At 50.4% G+C, this 16,827-nt stretch overlaps 6 protein-coding genes across 6 annotated transcripts; 4 read left to right on the top strand and 2 right to left on the bottom strand.

The window, feature by feature from the left end:
• Window positions 1–206: 206 nt before the first annotated feature.
• Window positions 207–1,474, top strand: TGME49_268660 (hypothetical protein). Its single transcript, XM_002365518.1, has 3 exons — window positions 207–406; window positions 882–1,076; window positions 1,179–1,474. The coding sequence occupies exons 2-3, from the start codon at window positions 985–987 to the stop codon at window positions 1,393–1,395; spliced, it is 309 nt and encodes a 102-aa protein (XP_002365559.1). The 5' UTR covers window positions 207–406; window positions 882–984; the 3' UTR covers window positions 1,396–1,474.
• On the bottom strand, window positions 1,274–2,961 carry TGME49_268670 (hypothetical protein). Its single transcript, XM_018781512.1, has 11 exons — window positions 2,712–2,961; window positions 2,575–2,656; window positions 2,483–2,517; window positions 2,343–2,422; window positions 2,256–2,277; window positions 2,168–2,199; window positions 2,093–2,111; window positions 1,955–2,032; window positions 1,847–1,901; window positions 1,729–1,785; window positions 1,274–1,661 (listed from the first exon to the last, which is right to left on the bottom strand). Exons 1-11 carry the CDS (start codon window positions 2,832–2,834, stop codon window positions 1,564–1,566), a joined length of 681 nt encoding a protein of 226 aa, XP_018636548.1. The 5' UTR covers window positions 2,835–2,961; the 3' UTR covers window positions 1,274–1,563.
• Window positions 2,962–3,656: 695 nt separating this feature from the next.
• Window positions 3,657–6,961, top strand: TGME49_268680 (hypothetical protein). The gene has a single exon (XM_002365520.1). It carries the CDS (start codon window positions 4,025–4,027, stop codon window positions 6,689–6,691), a length of 2,667 nt encoding a protein of 888 aa, XP_002365561.1. The 5' UTR covers window positions 3,657–4,024; the 3' UTR covers window positions 6,692–6,961.
• Window positions 6,962–7,217: 256 nt separating this feature from the next.
• Window positions 7,218–9,054, bottom strand: TGME49_268685 (mitochondrial large subunit ribosomal protein; the record flags this gene model as incomplete). The annotated part of the gene is made up of 4 exons (XM_018781513.1): window positions 7,218–7,553; window positions 7,707–7,805; window positions 7,899–7,987; window positions 8,505–9,054. The coding sequence occupies 4 exons, from the start codon at window positions 9,052–9,054 to the stop codon at window positions 7,530–7,532; spliced, it is 762 nt and encodes a 253-aa protein (XP_018636549.1). The 3' UTR covers window positions 7,218–7,529.
• An 835-nt stretch (window positions 9,055–9,889) lies between these two features.
• Window positions 9,890–12,544, top strand: TGME49_268690 (hypothetical protein; the record flags this gene model as incomplete). Its single annotated transcript, XM_018781514.1, has 5 exons — window positions 9,890–10,930; window positions 11,192–11,345; window positions 11,618–11,761; window positions 11,953–12,176; window positions 12,359–12,544. The coding sequence occupies 5 exons, from the start codon at window positions 9,890–9,892 to the stop codon at window positions 12,527–12,529; spliced, it is 1,734 nt and encodes a 577-aa protein (XP_018636550.1). The 3' UTR covers window positions 12,530–12,544.
• A 1,653-nt stretch (window positions 12,545–14,197) lies between these two features.
• TGME49_268700 (hypothetical protein) lies at window positions 14,198–16,159 on the top strand. Its single transcript, XM_018781515.1, has 12 exons — window positions 14,198–14,354; window positions 14,413–14,436; window positions 14,495–14,617; window positions 14,670–14,702; window positions 14,766–14,798; window positions 14,852–14,905; window positions 14,958–15,167; window positions 15,220–15,244; window positions 15,310–15,359; window positions 15,414–15,515; window positions 15,566–15,725; window positions 15,782–16,159. The coding sequence occupies exons 1-12, from the start codon at window positions 14,238–14,240 to the stop codon at window positions 15,802–15,804; spliced, it is 954 nt and encodes a 317-aa protein (XP_018636551.1). The 5' UTR covers window positions 14,198–14,237; the 3' UTR covers window positions 15,805–16,159.
• Window positions 16,160–16,827: the final 668 nt, after the last annotated feature.

The raw sequence follows: 16,827 nt of genomic DNA, 5'->3' as shown, positions 1-16,827 counted from the left end.
CCACGGAGTCTTTGACACGCCAACGTCAGACACTGTCTATAAAAAGTGTTTTCTTACAAAGCGCTCGGTTTCTTCTCCTCTGTGAGCAGGGGTGCAGTCTGTCAACGGTAAGCATACTTGCGACACACAGAACGTACCAGCATGCAGATCCCAAGCTGTAATCAGGCAATCGACAGGTAGGTGCACTGCATTACCAGTTCGGGCTCATATTCTTTGGTTGTGATGGACTACTGACATATTTTATTTCCTCCATCTCCGTTAGAGGTGAACGTCGAGGCAAAACAGTAGCTAGAAGGCACTGTGTCTGGCGAATAACTCGCGAGTTTCCTACTTGTACGCCAAAGCTAACCGCTGGCATACCTACTTTTCTTCGGTTCCTCACTTCAAGGGCATTTCCTGAGAGCTAGTAAGTTTTCGCTGGCTTTCGTGGCTATTTTGCCACACACTTCTATAAAGATGCAACCGCTATTTCTCTGAAAGAGAAATGAGTGTTTGTGTGAGCCTGCGCCCAGGGACTTGGCGCACCGTTTATCCAGCCGAACTCAATAGCGTGTGTCTTCAGTATCGTCGCTGTTATCACATGCCACTATGCTAATGAATCTGCCATACTGTCGTTCTTGGTAATGGTTTTGAGCTCTGTGAAGCATGTAACGTGTCCTTTGACTTGGTCACCGTTCCCGTCTTTACAGGTGTCCTAGGAATCAGATGGATAAGCGCACTGTTAGCCACCGACTCCAAGCGTGGTGCGACCATGTTGAGAACCAAACGACCTTCTTTTTGTGTCGTTTCCGGTGCCATCAAGAGAAGTAGGGGAGAGAGAGCCAGTGGTTGTCAACTCTAGACTTTTTAACGTGGCTGCGCTTCTCGAATTGTGACATCAGGTGGCTGCTCGGCGCACGGGGACACCGCCGTCTCCCGCACTCTTGGCAAGCGTGTGGTATCTGCGAGGAGTTTGCAAAGTTCGACTTCGAAAAAGGAAGCACAATGCCAAGCACAGGGGAGAGTGATACCGGTGGCAAGTGCCCCCCATCGTCCAGTAAACTCCCAGAACTACGCGTTTCATCGCCGAAGGACCAGTAAGTTGAAGAGTACGACTGGCCTTATGTACAGTGCAAATATTCTCGTGATCTCTTACCGCTTTGAAAGCAGCTCTGAGGTTGCCTGTGTCTGCTAAACAGGCCTGCTTCATCGCCATACATGGATCCAAGCACGGGCAAGGCTATTCCCATCGAAAAGGGCGACTGGCGACGGACAGGCGTGCCTCCCACTCAACCACAAGCCGATGGTGAATCGCAATGTGTTGACGGCAAAAACGTGCTCGATCCAAATCAACTTGATTTCAGAATAGAAAGACAAGAGAGTCGCCTTCCAGAAGAAGAAGAAATAAAGTACTGATTAGGGGTCCGCTGAACGGCAGTATAATTTCCTCCGTAGTCGGCCAGCTCTGTGTATAGTGGGTGCCGCTCCATTCAGTGCCGTTAGCTCGGTTAAGGAATATAGGCAGGTCAGACGATTGAAGTCTTGGTGATGAATTCCTACTCAGTCGTCTTGGAACATCGGGATTTACTTCTTCGAGGTGAACGCCCCTTTAGCGTACCCCCAGGCGGCACCCAACGCGGACAGCAAATTAGTGTAATATATCGTGGCATATTCCATAGCACCTGGGAATTTTAGGTGGACGATGGAGTTCCCGACTTTCCCTATAAACGTGCTTGTTAAACTCCATACCGTATGGCAAATGGCGAATGATGAGGACTTTTGAAGTCGCGCAGAGACAAATCGTTGCTAAGTGTCACACGGCTCTCAACTATCTATCATGCACAAATAACAGGGTGAACAACCTTACCTGCAGAAGCTCCAGTCAACCCCCAAAAGAGATATGGATTGCTCTCACTGCAGTCCTGCGCAGAGATTCGACATCTCGAAGCAAGTAACCGGGGGGCCTCTCGCTTACTGAAAATGCGATCGCCATGGCAAGTGCGACCAAAGACATCATGGAGACGGCCGCCAACATTATGTGATGCAAATATGTCTAAGGAAATCTTCAATGCAGAGCAGCCATGTCTTTCGATCGGCAGAATGTCACAAGTACCAGGATAATGTCCGCGAATCTGAAACACGTGCGTGGGTCGCTTCACGTGGCACATTTAAGGATCTACAACCTTACCCAATTGTCACAGTCCCGCTGCTTAGTGACACCTGCAAGACAAGTTTTTTTCCCATACGTAATGAAAGGATTTATTGGCTGCTTTCACCTCAACGAGCTCCTTTATCGACCTGAATAGCATCGCCTTGACTGTGGGAACGCGTTGTTACCGCTATGAAAAGCAGTTTCGTCATACCACGGATGTATAATGATCTTGCTTTGGGTATTCACACTGGCAGGTTCTTTGATGCGCATGATGATAGCGGTCATACCACTCTGAAGTGACTTGCTAGTGCACGATGCTTCACTGTGCTAGAAAGATAGCTGCCGTCGAACCAGAGCAAGGAGTGACGCCAGAATCATTGACACGGCTAAGAATTGGAGCCCATAAGGTACGGCACTGGAGTTCCTTAGAGAACCTTGCTTGCCTCTCAAATTTTCGCAGTCGTTCGTCAAAGAGATCGCTGCTGTCAAACAAATTCCCGCTGTTAATGTGGTGACCGCCGTCGCCTGCTTGCGGTGCCTGACAGTTTTCTAAGATTACACTGCTGACCAGAAATCGTACCAGATTGATTCTTTTTAGTGTGTTATGCATAGTGTCCACCGGCGGAGGAAGCGGTGCTGGCGGCGTCGGTGACTGCAGCGACATCGATATGGAATTTCTGGCTTGTTCCAGGAAGCTCCGCATCGTGATTGCTGCTTCTGAGCGGTATACTGCAAGTGGATGGACTTCACAAGTAATTGGCCCAGGGATGTTTGCCTCGCCGTTTTGCCTCCTACGCAGCCAGTGGTACCCTCATTTCTTCTCACAGAGTGATTCAGTACTCGGCGCCTCTCATAGCGGCAAGCTATGGACGAAAGACCGCAGTGTACAGACAGCACCGAACAGTTGCCAGATCGCAACATTGAATTACATACATCTTTTTTCGTTGGCGAAACGTTGAACGAGGAAACAGTGGAAAACCGAAGCACGGTCACGGAGAGTACTTTTCCGAGAAGGCTAGTGGGTGGTAGTAGAATCACCAGTACCTAATCCGGTTTCTCGACTTCAGCGATCGTCAAATGGTGGCTGTACGCCCCGCGATTCGGATACCAAAGATATTTTCGCTGACTGCTGTGGCCTGTTCCTAGCACTACGTACTCCGTTTATCGTTAATGCTTTTCTTGTAAAGTCGCACAGCGGCTGTTGTGAAATGAGAACTCCCACTCCGTAAATCGACTAGTTTCAGTTTCAGTCGCGGTTGACAGTCGATGGCTGAAGTATTGCCGAGTGCCTGTTTGCTGCTCGACACGCACCAAGACGTCCGTCTGGTGCATCTCTGTTAGGCAAGCCGACGTAGACCCCATCATACCGCCAGCCAGTGCAACGCGCACTGCGGGTTCTGTTTTCAAACATCGAGAACCTCAGCGACCTCCACCTCTATCTGGTGCTGAGGCGCTCCGCATTGTCACCATGTGTCCGGAGGAGTTGGAGAGCAACACACCTGAGTCTACGCAAAACAGTACGTAGAGGACCTGCGTCAACTTCAGTATATTTTTTCCTTCACAAAAATCTGGTTACACTTTTGTCGGTTGAAAACTTTCGGATTTGACTGCCAACATTTTGTCCGGGCAGTCAATCTTGGACTGCCTGGCACCGCCGGCGGTCAGTCACTCGGGCTATCGAGACTTCGCCGGAGTGCTAGCTCAGTAAGACCATGACGGCGGTTTCTCTCAAAAGATAACTCAACGACGTAAACGGCCAACAGAGTCATTCGGTTTCCTGCGTCATCTTTCTGTGTCCCGTAAAAGCGTGTTGTCCCTTCTCTCAAGTGACTTTTTCCTTCGCTCTGCGTGCTAAGGTGAACGGTGCCACAAGCTGCCGTGGCAGCTCGGACGATGTTCACGCCGTCCATCCAGCTGTTACGAGTGGCAGGACACATCTTTAAGAAATTCTCATTCTTCCCAACAGCTGGCTGTGCGTCTTCTGATCAAAAGGTACCATACCTAGTCAGCTCGATATTTTGTAACGGGTATCTAATCGCCTGCACATCGACAATGCAGAGGCACTGGACAAAACTAGGCGACGGTCGAGTCCGGCTCGCGTCAGCTCGGCGGCGTGCCCGGGTCTGTTCACGTCGCCGCCTTCAGGGGTTTGCTCCAGCTGAGGTAGTTTCGGCGTTGTTAAACTCGGCTACAGGGCGAAGGCACACGTGTGGAAATTCTGGTTCCGATGCCTACTCACCTTCTGAGGCGTGTGGCACTGGCGGTGATAGTGCAAGCTCGTGCCCTGAGGATGCGGCAAACGTGCAGTCAGCGAACTGTCGGTCGCGATCACCACCTTCAATGCAGCAAAGGCTCTGCATAAGCGAGTCACCAGCACGAAATATGTCCCCGAAGGTTGGCATCATCAGCAACAGCGCCAGCGAAAAGTTCTTAAGTCAACATGCGGGACAGTGGTCGCCGGTGCGGCTTGATGTGAGCAGTTGCGAGGCAGGTGTTCCGTACGAAGGCACACAAAGGCAAGACAGGAGTCGCCGACACTTGTCTGCCACAAGGTACGCAGAGCGTCTATCGAAGGGTAGTCAAGGACTTGCCTCACGAATGACCCAGGAAAATGCTTTGCGAACGGAGTCAAGTGGAAGCGACGAGTCGTACAACAGCGAGAGCACCAGCGAGGCAAGTGGTGTTTCGTGGGTCGATTTCTCAAGCAGTTCTGAACGGGAAATGAGAAGTAGTCAGACCGTTGGATGGAGGAGAGACATAAATTCACCGCCAGCGACTCATGGTAGTCACTCTATATGTCGACGGGGCGGACAACCAGGGACTTTCCCTCTCGAGGCGAGTCTTGCTCCACCAGAAAGACAGTGTAAGGAAGTTGGTTTTTCGCAGCGACTGAAGCACAAAAGTTGCCACTGTGCTAGTCAGAGCACGGACAACGGCCGAACGATTCGTTCAAGAGACTTGGGGAACAGGGCAAATAAGTGTCTGAAGAAAATTTTTGTGGGTTCCGGTGCATCCAACCAGAACGAGCACAACTCGGATTTCTGTGGATCGATCGGCAGTGATGCGTGTGATCATTCATCGTTTCCCGAATGGAGGCTGTCTGTGAATAATGAGTGCCGCTGGAGAAATACTCGGGAAGAAGCAGGAGAGGCTGCAAAAGATACTATGGCAGACGACGAAAGGCAAACTGTAGGATGCCGACGCAAAAACAGCGCGTCTAGAGAGAACAACATTCATGTGCAGGCGTCGGGCTGCGTCGGCTCTCATGATATCCGGAGCATGCACCATCGGAGTTTTCAAGATCAACTGCGAGATCGGAATACTGCTCAGCAACAGGAGTGGGAAGCCGACTCTTGTGGTGACTCAGAATTATCGAATTATCGTCATGATTTGTCGCTACCGCAGACACCTAGGAGAATGGCAAGCGGCAGCGAAGCGAACGAGTATGGCCTTTTCGAGGTCTCTCGGCATCGAGAAAGGAGTTCGCATTCAGAAGTTGACTTCATGGAGGTGAATGGATCCGATAGAGACGAATTGCCTCAAAGCAGAGAAATTACGGAAGGTGAATTTGCGGAACTGCCGAGCATGTCAAGAGAAAGACCAAGATGCAGACGACCTCCTCGGCCGCTCGAGACTAGGCGCCACTTCGAGGGCAGAAACGTAAATCGAAAGACAGCACCCACCGCTGCACCATCACTCAGGTCGGTAGGTCAGTTTGGGCAGAATTCGTCAAGAAACGGCCAGGAGCAAGTGTTGTCGAAGAAAGCGTTGCTTCGTGGAAGAAAGGAAGAGTCTCCTTGTAGGTTGAGTGTAACTTCCACATCTCCGAGTGGCAGTCAAGGTGCCCGGAGCGATGGATGGTCAACTTACACCGGCAACCAATATTTTGACGAGAGCTACTGTGAAGTGTCGTGCACTCGGCGAGACACTGCATCCGGGAAGATCCGCAAAGAGTCACCGATGGTGAGTGACTGGAGTAATTCTACTCCACCTTCCTCAACAGTTGTCACTCTGGACGATGTGAACGCTTCAATTGACTGGATTGTCAACGTCGGGTCTAATCCGAAGATGATACAAAAGGTGCAGGAAATTATCGCAGAGAGGCTTCAAACACGTGGCTACAGGAGACAGCAGGAAACTCTACGCTTGGACCACCACGCTACTTCGGAAATCCCTTCCCCTAACTACTTCAAGGCTAATCGGACGCGATCCTCTGCGCGGGCCGCAGCTCCTTTTGGGAGTGGACGTCCCGACCAGGTGGAAAAGTCTCCAAATTTCTCTCCACGAAACGGCAGGGTTTATGGTGAGAAGAAGGTGGTCACAAATGACTGGGCTTCCGTGCACAGGTTAAGCTGGTCGAGCTCCGATGTCCCACTTCTGGACCCGTCTTGTGAAGCCATGCTCAGTGTACAACTGACGGCAGATAGAGACATGGCACTGCAGGCAGACCAATCGAAGAACACCAGCTTGAAGTACTTTCGGCAGAAGGCCAAGCGCCAGGATGTCGCACCTTTATATGCATCAACCGACTTCGCCCTTGGGATCGACGCAGCTTTTTAATTTTGTGGGCATGGCGAGTTGCAAATCAAGCAATTCACTTTGTGAAAAGTTCATACATATTTCTCTTTGAGGATGACCGCGTTGTCTTTCACCGCTCTGCAGGTGTACGGATTGTTTGACGGTCATGGCCTACAGAGGGAACCCTCTTCGATTTCCGCGTGTACGATGAAAGCGTATAGTGTGGGCACAATCTCGCTAAAAATTGGGCGTCTATCTATTGAACTTTTCCATGTTTCAAATTTCAGCACAGAACGTTGAAATTATTGTAATTACAGCCCATCGGAAACCCAGCTTAGATCCACGCTAGCAGTGACGTAGAGTTAATGACAGCGATGCAACACAGCCGGTTTACCCAGTTTGGTCGAGAAACTGAGCAGTTTTAATCATACACTCTCCTCGTGGTAGTTGAACAGAAACTTGACATACTGGTAAAAGTATCAGAGAGGAGTGGACCCTGGACTTCGTAGTGCAGGTTGTTCGGGTCTAGACACAAATCTCGCAACATATTGCTGAACATAAAACGCGTGTACAAAACTTGTCTGTCCCAACACATACATTTCAACACATTGGGGTAGGGAAGAGAGCCACTACGACACACAAAATCAACGATGAACAGGCATCGTCTTCGTGCAGGACAAGATTGCACTTAGCTGGTAGTCCTCGTTGTGGTGACCTGCGCAACCAACGCTTCCGGCGGCTTTGTCTTAACTGCTTTGACTAGAGGAGGAGCGTAGACAAGCTTGCTCTACTGTTGAATCCGTTATTCACGGCTCCAGCGGTTCCGATCCACAAATCGGTTGTTGCAGCTGCGTCTCCACAGCGTCCACGAGACTCGCCGTCAATAGCCAATCTGCTTTAGCCACTGATACTCACACGGTGAGACAGCAACACAAAGTGATGAACTCAGGGTGTCCTTGAGTCATCAGCGTGCGAAGATTGAAACTTCAGATGGGCCAGCGTATTCTGCGCCTAAGACACTGCAGAACAGGGCTTCTTTTTGGCGAGAAATGCTTACCTCTTTAATCACTTTCTTGTGGTTTCCACGAACTTCAAGCCAACCTTCTTTCTCGATCACTGGTGCCTCACACAGTACCGCCAACTCCGATTTGAGAATCTGCAGACCCACCAGAAGACATTTGGACACTCTCGATAGGTGCTCAGACGGGGAGACGGCTGCGTGTGCTCACATCAAACAGCTGGTACTTACCTGTTTGCGACCGTGAACTTTCCTAATGATTGTTGATACTTTATTTCGATTGTTCGACCAGTGAAGGTACACCGGGACGTTATCTGAAGCTGAATCGCACAGGAATAATGAACACCTGCATCACGCAGCAGGGATCAGTGACCCATGGCATGCAAGAACCCGTCAAGACGCCTGCGACACTCAAGTACGCTTTGCTTCCTCGGATTTCCGGTAAAATCAACTACACGGTGCCAGAAGTCAATCACTAGAATCCATCAAAGGATTTTAACATCCACCAAATCCTCCGAAGGCAGCAGCAATTCACTACATGAGGAAGTCGAACGAAAACTGACGTAGACAACAACAACGAGTGGATTACATTTGTTCGTTCGGCACCGCATGTGAGTCCCCTATCAACCCAAGACGCATGATCACCACTCAGAGTTGCACATTTGTAACGCGAAACACGCTTTGTACGGTGCCCTGTTGCGATGCCCCTTTCCCCCTCCTGCCCCCCAAAGTTGCACAATATAGTTTTCTGCGCGCTGGGGTTCAATGCCAAGCGCCAGATGTCACCGGCATGTTCCGTCAAGGGGTACCTACATCCGCAGCTGCCGCTGAGCTCACCTGTTCGCCTAATGAAGAAAGGAAGCTGGTTGGCTGTCTTCCATCGTCTGCGGAATGCTTCAGAATCTGCGGCAGAAATGCGCCTTGGTCGATCCAAAGGAGGATACGGGAAACCAGTGTTTCCGGTGCTCCTGAGACTATCGTCGGAGACGAATTCCGCCTCTGATACACCCACGTTGTCTTCGGCTTCTCTAGATTTTCCCACCTCCTGATTTTTGCTTGGCGTGCAACCGCGACTGGAGGGTTGATTTTGGTCTGTCTGTAGGAGAGGTTCGTTGGGAGGATGCTGGTCGCTGAACGATGTGAGCTCTCTTGTCGCGTGTCCAGAAGATACCTGAGTCGTGGAGGCCGCCGAAGACAAATTTGCAACTGTGTGTGTAGTGGCAGTCTTCCAGAAGGAGTATCCCCTTTTGGATGGAAACGAAAGAGCGGCAAGCGGTCTTCCTGGAAGCATCCCCACCGTCCACGTAATTCGCGCCATTGCACGAGGCCTGGTTTGTTGTGTCGCTTGCACCTGGAAGGAGATGAAATTTTGGTGTAGTCTTTGCATTATATAAAGAAAGAGCCACCAGTTCGCATGTACTGTGCTTCCAGGGAAGTTTTCCTCGTCCGGTAACGCAATTGTCCCATGGTGACTTCATCAGAAGGGCGCCCAGAGCCGGGTTGCTGTGTTTGTGGACTTTCAGGTAGTGATGCCGACAGTTTAGAATGATGCACAAAGAGAGACATTACCAAAACGCCAAGACGTGGCAACAGTCTCGCGAGACTCGCGGACTTGCCTGGCATTCAGGGTCTTCGTGGCCCCGGGTGGATCAACAAAATATTCGGCAGTTCGTCGGTTTTGAGCGCCCTCGGCCTCTGTTCACGTTTGCGAAATACGGAGTCGCGTGCGAGAGATCTGTTTGGATTCACCATATCGTTCTGTACGAGAAAACGAAACTGTATTCAGCTCTTGGCAAATAGCTGGACTCTGCTGTTGCTGTGACCACGAGCCTGCTGCCGCAGGGTAGCCTACAGCGTGTCCGGAGCTCACCTCCTTGGAAGCGGAAATGCCTCTGAGAATAAATGCAACAAAACAGAGCTTTCATTCTTTGGTTTCTGTACTTTCCTCTCCGTTGTGGACGATGTGCCATGCTAATCGGAAGCATGCAGTTTCGAAGATGAGAGCCATCGCGCATGCAGGGCAAATAACATGCACGCTGCACACTTCACTCCTGTTTGATGCTCATCTTGACTCTGATTTCCCTCGTGGTGCACATTTCTGCGAAAGTAGGCCAAGAGATTATTTTTCACGTATGAAAAGTGCTGAGAACCGGTCGTGTGGGTCGCTCTGCGGTCCATCATGGCTGGTATAGCTGTGTTTTACATACAGTCTTTCTGTATTGATGAAAGTAGTTATTACGAAGACCCGAGAAGTTGGCTTTTGTTTTTGCAGACGTATTTCATTTTTTGTGCTGGTTCGTGAGGCTTCGCGTGAACTTCCCGCCTCGTTGTCTCTGGTTTCATGGGCGTGTGCGCGAAGCAGGTGTGGCTTCGGGGGCGTCGCGGTAATCAGCAGCCACCCTGTCACGCGCGTAAAGCGATCGCTTGTCACTGCTTTTCGCCTCCCCATCCTTAGGCAAGTGTCTGTTGCAGATTCGTTCCTACGTATGCCGACTCGCTTGGCTCTGATGTGCTGTTCACGTGGAACCATGCTCCGTCAAACACCGCGGTCGTTTGTCTTTACGTCAGTTGCTGGGATGGCACTGCTGTTGTTGAGCAGTGGCGGCAGCTCCGTACCGAGACCACCGAACTGCATCTCAGCTTTGTTTCCGCCTTCAGTGTCTCTATCGGCATGCCAAAGGGGCTCGCTTAGTTCTGCCTTTTCCAGACTTCTACGTCCCACCTCTGCTCGTGTGTCGATCTCCGGTTCGAGTAGCCAATCTAGCATTAATCGTCTTCCTTCGTCGCTCTGGAAAAAGGAACGGCTAACTCCTTCAAATGATTGCCACTGCCTCGATGTCTGCCTTTTCGGCGATGAAGCGCCAGATCCAGCGAGCAGTTGCTCCGTACAGCACAGCAGCTGCGGCTGTGAGGAAGAATCGGGGTCAGCAGGACAGAGATTGGTATGTGGATCTTCTCGTGACTTGAATACTCTTCAGAGAGATTCCACAGTTCAGTATTCAAAAGAACGTGACAAGCGGTCCCTGTCAAACGATGAAATAGCCAGCCGGGAATTTGAGGACGCTGTAAAGACTCGAAGTGGAATCGAACGTGCGAACAGAAGACAAGCCGGAATGTACAACGCAAACTTCCCTACGAATCGTAAGATTGTCTCAACTACATCGCATCGTTCGCAGCACAACGCCGATGAAGAGGGTTGGGAGAGAGCGTCGTCGGCATGGCAGCATCGAGCAGCCCCCTTCCGAGTCTCGGTGTACAAAAAGGTGAGCCGCCAATATCATTGTAGGCTCTTCGAAGGCCTAACGACAGGAGCAGGGACAAGTACTTCATGAGCATGCATCACGGTGGGTGCTTGCAGCGGGCTGCGCACTGCTTCGCACATAAACCGATGCACGCGCAATCGAGCTCTTCTTTGTTGATACTTTCCCAAATTTTCCCGATCACTTATTGATTTGCTGTTTGATAGCTTTGGTCGGGTGTGAATCGTAGCACCACCTGTGTCAACGCACGCGTATTAACAACAGGAGATTGGCGGCGACGGCGATTGCATGTACCACAGCATTGCGGCCTGTCTGAAGGAACTCGAGAAATTCTACCCTGCGTTTGAGGCGCTTGACATGCAAGCAATTCGAAATGTGGCTGCAGATGGCTTCGTCGGCTTCCGACCATCTGAGACCAGTACGTGCATTTTATTCTGTTGGAATTTCTGCCTTATTCTTCATTGCAGACCACGTAGCGCGGTTTGTCTCAACTGCTCGTTGCAGTGAGATGCCACTGGTTATCTGATCAGTTCCAGCTATCGGCGATTGCAGTCCTAAGCAAGTTGACAGCTCCAGGGTGGAATGATTGCATGAGCAGTGCACGGTCCTACGGTGCGGCTGTCGCCGAGGATGCCTCCGTGGCTCACGAGCACATCTTTTCATGTCACTGTTATTCCTCATCATGTACAGGTGAAAACCGCCCGGGGCCCGACTGGGATGCCGACGCCTTCATGAGGCGCTTAGAGGTGTTAGCGGCTCTCGAGGACGAAGAGTGGCTCGATCCATGGTCTCCTTCTGCGGTTCTCTCAGGGGACCAGTACCGCAATTCAGCCTGTAAGTCACATGCTTAGTTTTTTTTTGAGTGCTCCTCGTGCGAATCATGCTTGGTTGATCGAGTTTGTTGTTGGGGGGGGGTGGCGTCTGCAAAAATGAGAAATTCAGTCAAAATTCTTCTCCTGTCAGCGATTGCCTCCGCTTTTTGACCCCCTTTATGTCAACTTGTGATGTCTTTATTACTTCTGCAGACATAATCATGGACACATCAACACCTGAAGGCAAAGCTGCAGCCGTCCATTTCGAACTTAGCAGGCCAGGCTCTGTTCACTGGGGATCAGGGTTTGACATAGATGTGGTTGAAGACGCGTTGAACATCGGAGTTGTTGTGCTCTCACATGAGACAGGTGGCGTGTACGCTCGTGCCTCGAGGACAGACGTAAAGAGACCTTACTACATTTTAATTTACTACTATGTAAGTGTATCACAAAACTGTGCGGCGCAAGACCGACTCTGATTCCCTTTTGCAGATGGAAAAAAAGACTACATCACTTGGAATCGCAGCATGCACATTGCGGAGTAAAGTGAATAAAACAAGGGAGCCTTAATGGGACAGTTCTAAAATCAAGAGATGTTTGCTGCCTTTTCCTTGTACAGAGTGGGCAGCACTTCCAACAAGCTGGAATTCGTCACCACGACAAAGGGAGCGGTTCTATGGAAATTCGTTCCGCCTTCAGCGCTGATGAGGTTCCTGACTTTGTTCTAAGGCTGCACCGAGAAGACTGTCGCCAGCCCCTGTTTCCTGAGGCAGCTGAAGGAAAGCAGTGAAAAAAGGCGTTTTTTTGTCTGGCTGTTCGTCTTGTTGAGCACAACAAATCTGACTGCGACATCGTGTATGTTCCGAAGGTGCCTACTGTGCAACAGGAAGCTTGCTTTGTGAAATGCGATGAGCTACGAGATCAATGCAACCTGCTCTGTTACACTTGCATGGAGTGTCATTCGACACAAGCAGTTTGCTCTCGTTCTACGACGATGTGTTCTCGTCCACGATGCGAGCCTCCAACCGACTGGCTTTAAGAGCCAGTCTGCGCAATGCCGGACTTTTCATTCAGGACTCGGCAAGCAATGTCTCACTTGTGGCATATACCACGAATTGGTTTCACTGTAAAGGGATATGTTCTTTTGTTACGAGCAGGGAAACTGGAAGGCCAGTGGATCACCTTTGTTGCTGGCTTATTACTAGTCTCCGAGGCGGTACTGAAACTGTTTTGTCACTATGTTGCTATACATGGACGGATCGAAGAAGATCCAAGCCTGTGCGATCAAGACGTCTAAGTACAATGCCTTCGCATATCGCCGAACGTCAAATAGCAGTCTTTGACTTGTCGCAAAAGGTCAACACCACGGACGAGCAACACGGCGTGGCATCGACCACACTGCGAGATGCGTTCAGTTAGAGACAGAAACTCCAGGTTTGCACTGAGGTCCATGAGATAAATGTTCGAGGACATGCAAGGCGCCTCTTCCTGCATACTCATCATGCATGCTGCAGCTGCTCTACAGCAGCCGCACAGTTTGTGGCTTGTGATGTGCTTCGTCGACCTGAACACAGAGGGAAGGGACAGAACATATTATACTGTTTCCAATACACAGACAAAACTTCGTGACAAGTGAGACAAAGACCCGTTGCGGCTGTCAGTAATGCACATCTTCAGAAGTGGCATTTCCAAGGTTCCAAGAAAAATGCACATATTTGCGCCTGCTCCGAATCAAACTACGTCGTGGCAAATCTGGTGTAATATAGTTCCTCTAGCTTCCGCCTGCTCCGCTTCCGTACATCTATTTGCAACCCTGTAATGCATCAAACAATCACTGGCGGTATATTACAGTCTCTAAAAAGTTGCGTGCACGTGCACGTATTGTATATGCATGGGTTTTTGATAGTGCTTGTCGTTACTGTTGTTTTGCCCATTTTATCGCTGTCAGAAACCGGCTTATTGCACAAGGCCTTCTGAACCTGACAGGCCCACATAACTAACGTTGGACCGTGATGCCTAGGCGGTACTTCTTGGGAGTAATCGTACAATTGTGCGTTTCATTGTGTGAAGAATGCACCGTGATTATTCTAACATCTGTGGATTTGTTCGTGACCCCATCAACAGTCGTTCGAGCCGGTGAGGCAAACGGTTGTGTGCCGCTTCTAGGAGCCAGAAAGGACCAAGCCATTACAAGTTTTGCGAACAGTACAAGGGGGCTTTAGATCCATTGCAGCTGCCCGATCACCCGGATTCCGTACCGTCACAAGCCACGTCTGTGACCGTGTATTTTTTTTCTGCTCGAGAAACTCAACAGCAGACACGCCTTGCATCGTGGTCACGACGCTCCGTTCACAGGCTTTCAGCAACACAAAGAGAATCAGGTGTCCATACACTCGTCAGATTTTGCTGCTCCCAGGCATCACAGGTTCGTCCTTCTGGTGCTTAAGGGTGCCGCAACGACAGAGTGTTACTCTTGTACTCTCGTATCGATTTTGAAGATGCGATTCACCGCGATTTTGATTTTGAGCGTCTCCTTTATGGCGTATGGCCGCAGTCAAAATATATCACCCGGCAACCATGTGAAGCACGACAAGCAAGCGGCTCAGCGTTTCCGGGTAAGAGGCGCGCTTTCAACAGTGTGGGTACTCATTCTAATACTGAAAATGGATGCAGGCAATGGTGGGGAGAATCAGGAGCGTAAGCAGTCTCATTGGATATCTTTATCTTTCTGAGACAATCCCCTTCGCACGATCAGGCAACACCGCTCACGGTCAACAGTCCACGGCAAGTGCAAAAAGTGTCAGACATCCAGGCTGGAGAGTCGCTAGCCACTTCAACAGAAGCGGCAGCGAGGATTCACAAGTCACCAGAGTGTAAGGTAGGAACCTGTGGTGGCAGTGCAGCCGCAGTTTTTTTAAATCCTCCACCAGCATAGTGGCTTACACAGTGCCACCGTCCCGCAGGTGAGAGTGGAAACCGCGTCACATGTCACGGAACCTGTCGTATGACCCCATGTGTCTTCCCAGTTCCGGAAGGCGAGGTTCACTCAGGCTCCCGCGGTAAGGTTTCCTTCCATCCAAAACATAAAATTCGGTAACATTATCCGTCTCAGATTGCTCCTACGTCCGGTCCTGAGATTAGTGCGCGACGTGTTAAAAGACACAAGGTAGGAGACTTCCGTCAACGATTCAGGGAAGTATCCTATTTCTCTTTTCAAGTTACCACCTAAGACTATGGGAGACCTAGAGGACGAAGAAATTGCTGCCGAACTGGGTTCGAACGTCACTAGACGAAAGCATATCGCGGCGCCAGAGTTTGTGTATGCGGCACCCGGCGCTGAAGAAGTCCTTTCTGCTCCAGCTTCGCCAAGAACCTCCGCGGTTCCGTCTCCTGCAACAGTTGCCCCGTCTGAAGCTGATTCACAAGGGGTAATAACTCAAAACTTTAGCAGCACGATTTTTTTACGAGCTCTACCTCTAGGGTCTCGTGATAAATGTGATAACAGGTGAATACCTTCTACGGCAATGGTAAATCGTCCCTGTTCCACAAAAAACTCCAACGGAAAACCAGGCCAAGCCCCCCAACCAGCGACAGTGGAGGCGCAGCCCACATCAGCGGCGGTAAAACAAAACTCTTCGTCAGCGAGACTCCTCAATGCTTAACAACACGAACAGATGCCAGAAGCCATGCCTGCGCCTGAGACCCCTCCACCTTCCCCAGAGATTCCTGATCGCGCGGCGGAACAGGGTCCTGTCTCGTTTGCTCCATCGTCCCCAGTAAGCCCTACCGTTACCCTAACAGCGATTTCTATGAACTCCTTTCCCAGGCTGACCTCACACCTATTGTGGAGGCCATCCGGCAACTAGAGGGCAAAGTTTCCCTGGCAGCGCCTGTCGCACCTGCGATAGCGCAACAAAAGGTGGCCTCTCCAGCCGAGCCTGCGGCGGTGCCAGTGAATATAGAAAACAATAACTGCGGTTGTGGAGGTGATAAAAAGTCCAAAGTTTACAAAAATCAGCACACAGCTTTTGGGTGAATGCAGGAGACTCCTCGGACTCCACATGAGGGGACGCTGCAGGGCAATCGGTAACAATTCTTTTCCAGGCAGCAACGTCGAAGGTGGTCAACGTAAAGGGGCTCCCAACATTTGTGTTATCCACTGCATTCTCTCATCAGTCGAAGAAACACTGTTGATCCTCATCACTGGGAAATGTGTGTTGCTGGCGCGTGACCAGGCCGGCTTCCATTTTGAGCTCAACCTCATTCACGAGTGTAGCGGCAACTGACTGAATTACCAATACGGTGTATTCATTATTTGGACTGCAATGTTGCTCCTTCACGCATTACAGTTCTTGCATGTCGAAGTACTGCGTGGCCTTCGCCCCACAACGACTTAGATCCGGAAACGATCATCGCGAGAGTCTCATGGAGTTCAGCGCTTCAGCTAGTATTGCCCTTCTAATGCAGACCAAATATCATACTGAGCCCACCAGTAGCTGCGTCGGTGGGAGCGTTGCCTTTCACAGCATCGGAAATCCACACTTCCCCTGTCGTATGCATGTGCTTATGTGCCCCCTAGACGGTGCCTAAGGGGATCGAATAGAGATGATCTCCCAGTCCAGTTAGTGAGGTTGACGACAAATTTTCGATACAAGTGTTGATCTCAATGCTCTTTGGCAAGATATCACACAACGCATAGCCACTGGTGAACCCGGGATTTCGTTGAAAGGGAAAAAACAAAAACATTCGGGGTCTCTGATGGACGTGAAGTGACTGCACGCAACCTATGCTAAAAGAGAACGTGGTTCCCATTTTGTAGTCTAACCGAGCTGTAGGCGCCGAATCATCCCGAGACCTTAAACAGACTGATAGCTAAGAGCCAGATGTTTGATCTACTTTCGCGTACGATTGATGCTGCATCTGCTACCGCATGCAGAGTTCTTGATTCGGCTCATCTCGATTCACTGTACCAGTGACGAAATTCCTCAGGTCACATTCACTTTTCTTGGCGGCTTCTCGCTCCCTCGTTTGTCTTTCTTCGAGAAATGCATCTTAGAATGACAAAGCGATGTCCCCTTCGTCGTCACG

This window comes from Toxoplasma gondii, chromosome VIII, assembly GCF_000006565.2.
Source record: "Toxoplasma gondii ME49 chromosome VIII, whole genome shotgun sequence".
NCBI lineage: Eukaryota > Apicomplexa > Conoidasida > Eucoccidiorida > Sarcocystidae > Toxoplasma > Toxoplasma gondii.
The sequence above is the reverse complement of the archived record's forward strand: the minus strand, read 5'-3'. Positions and strand labels throughout refer to the sequence as shown.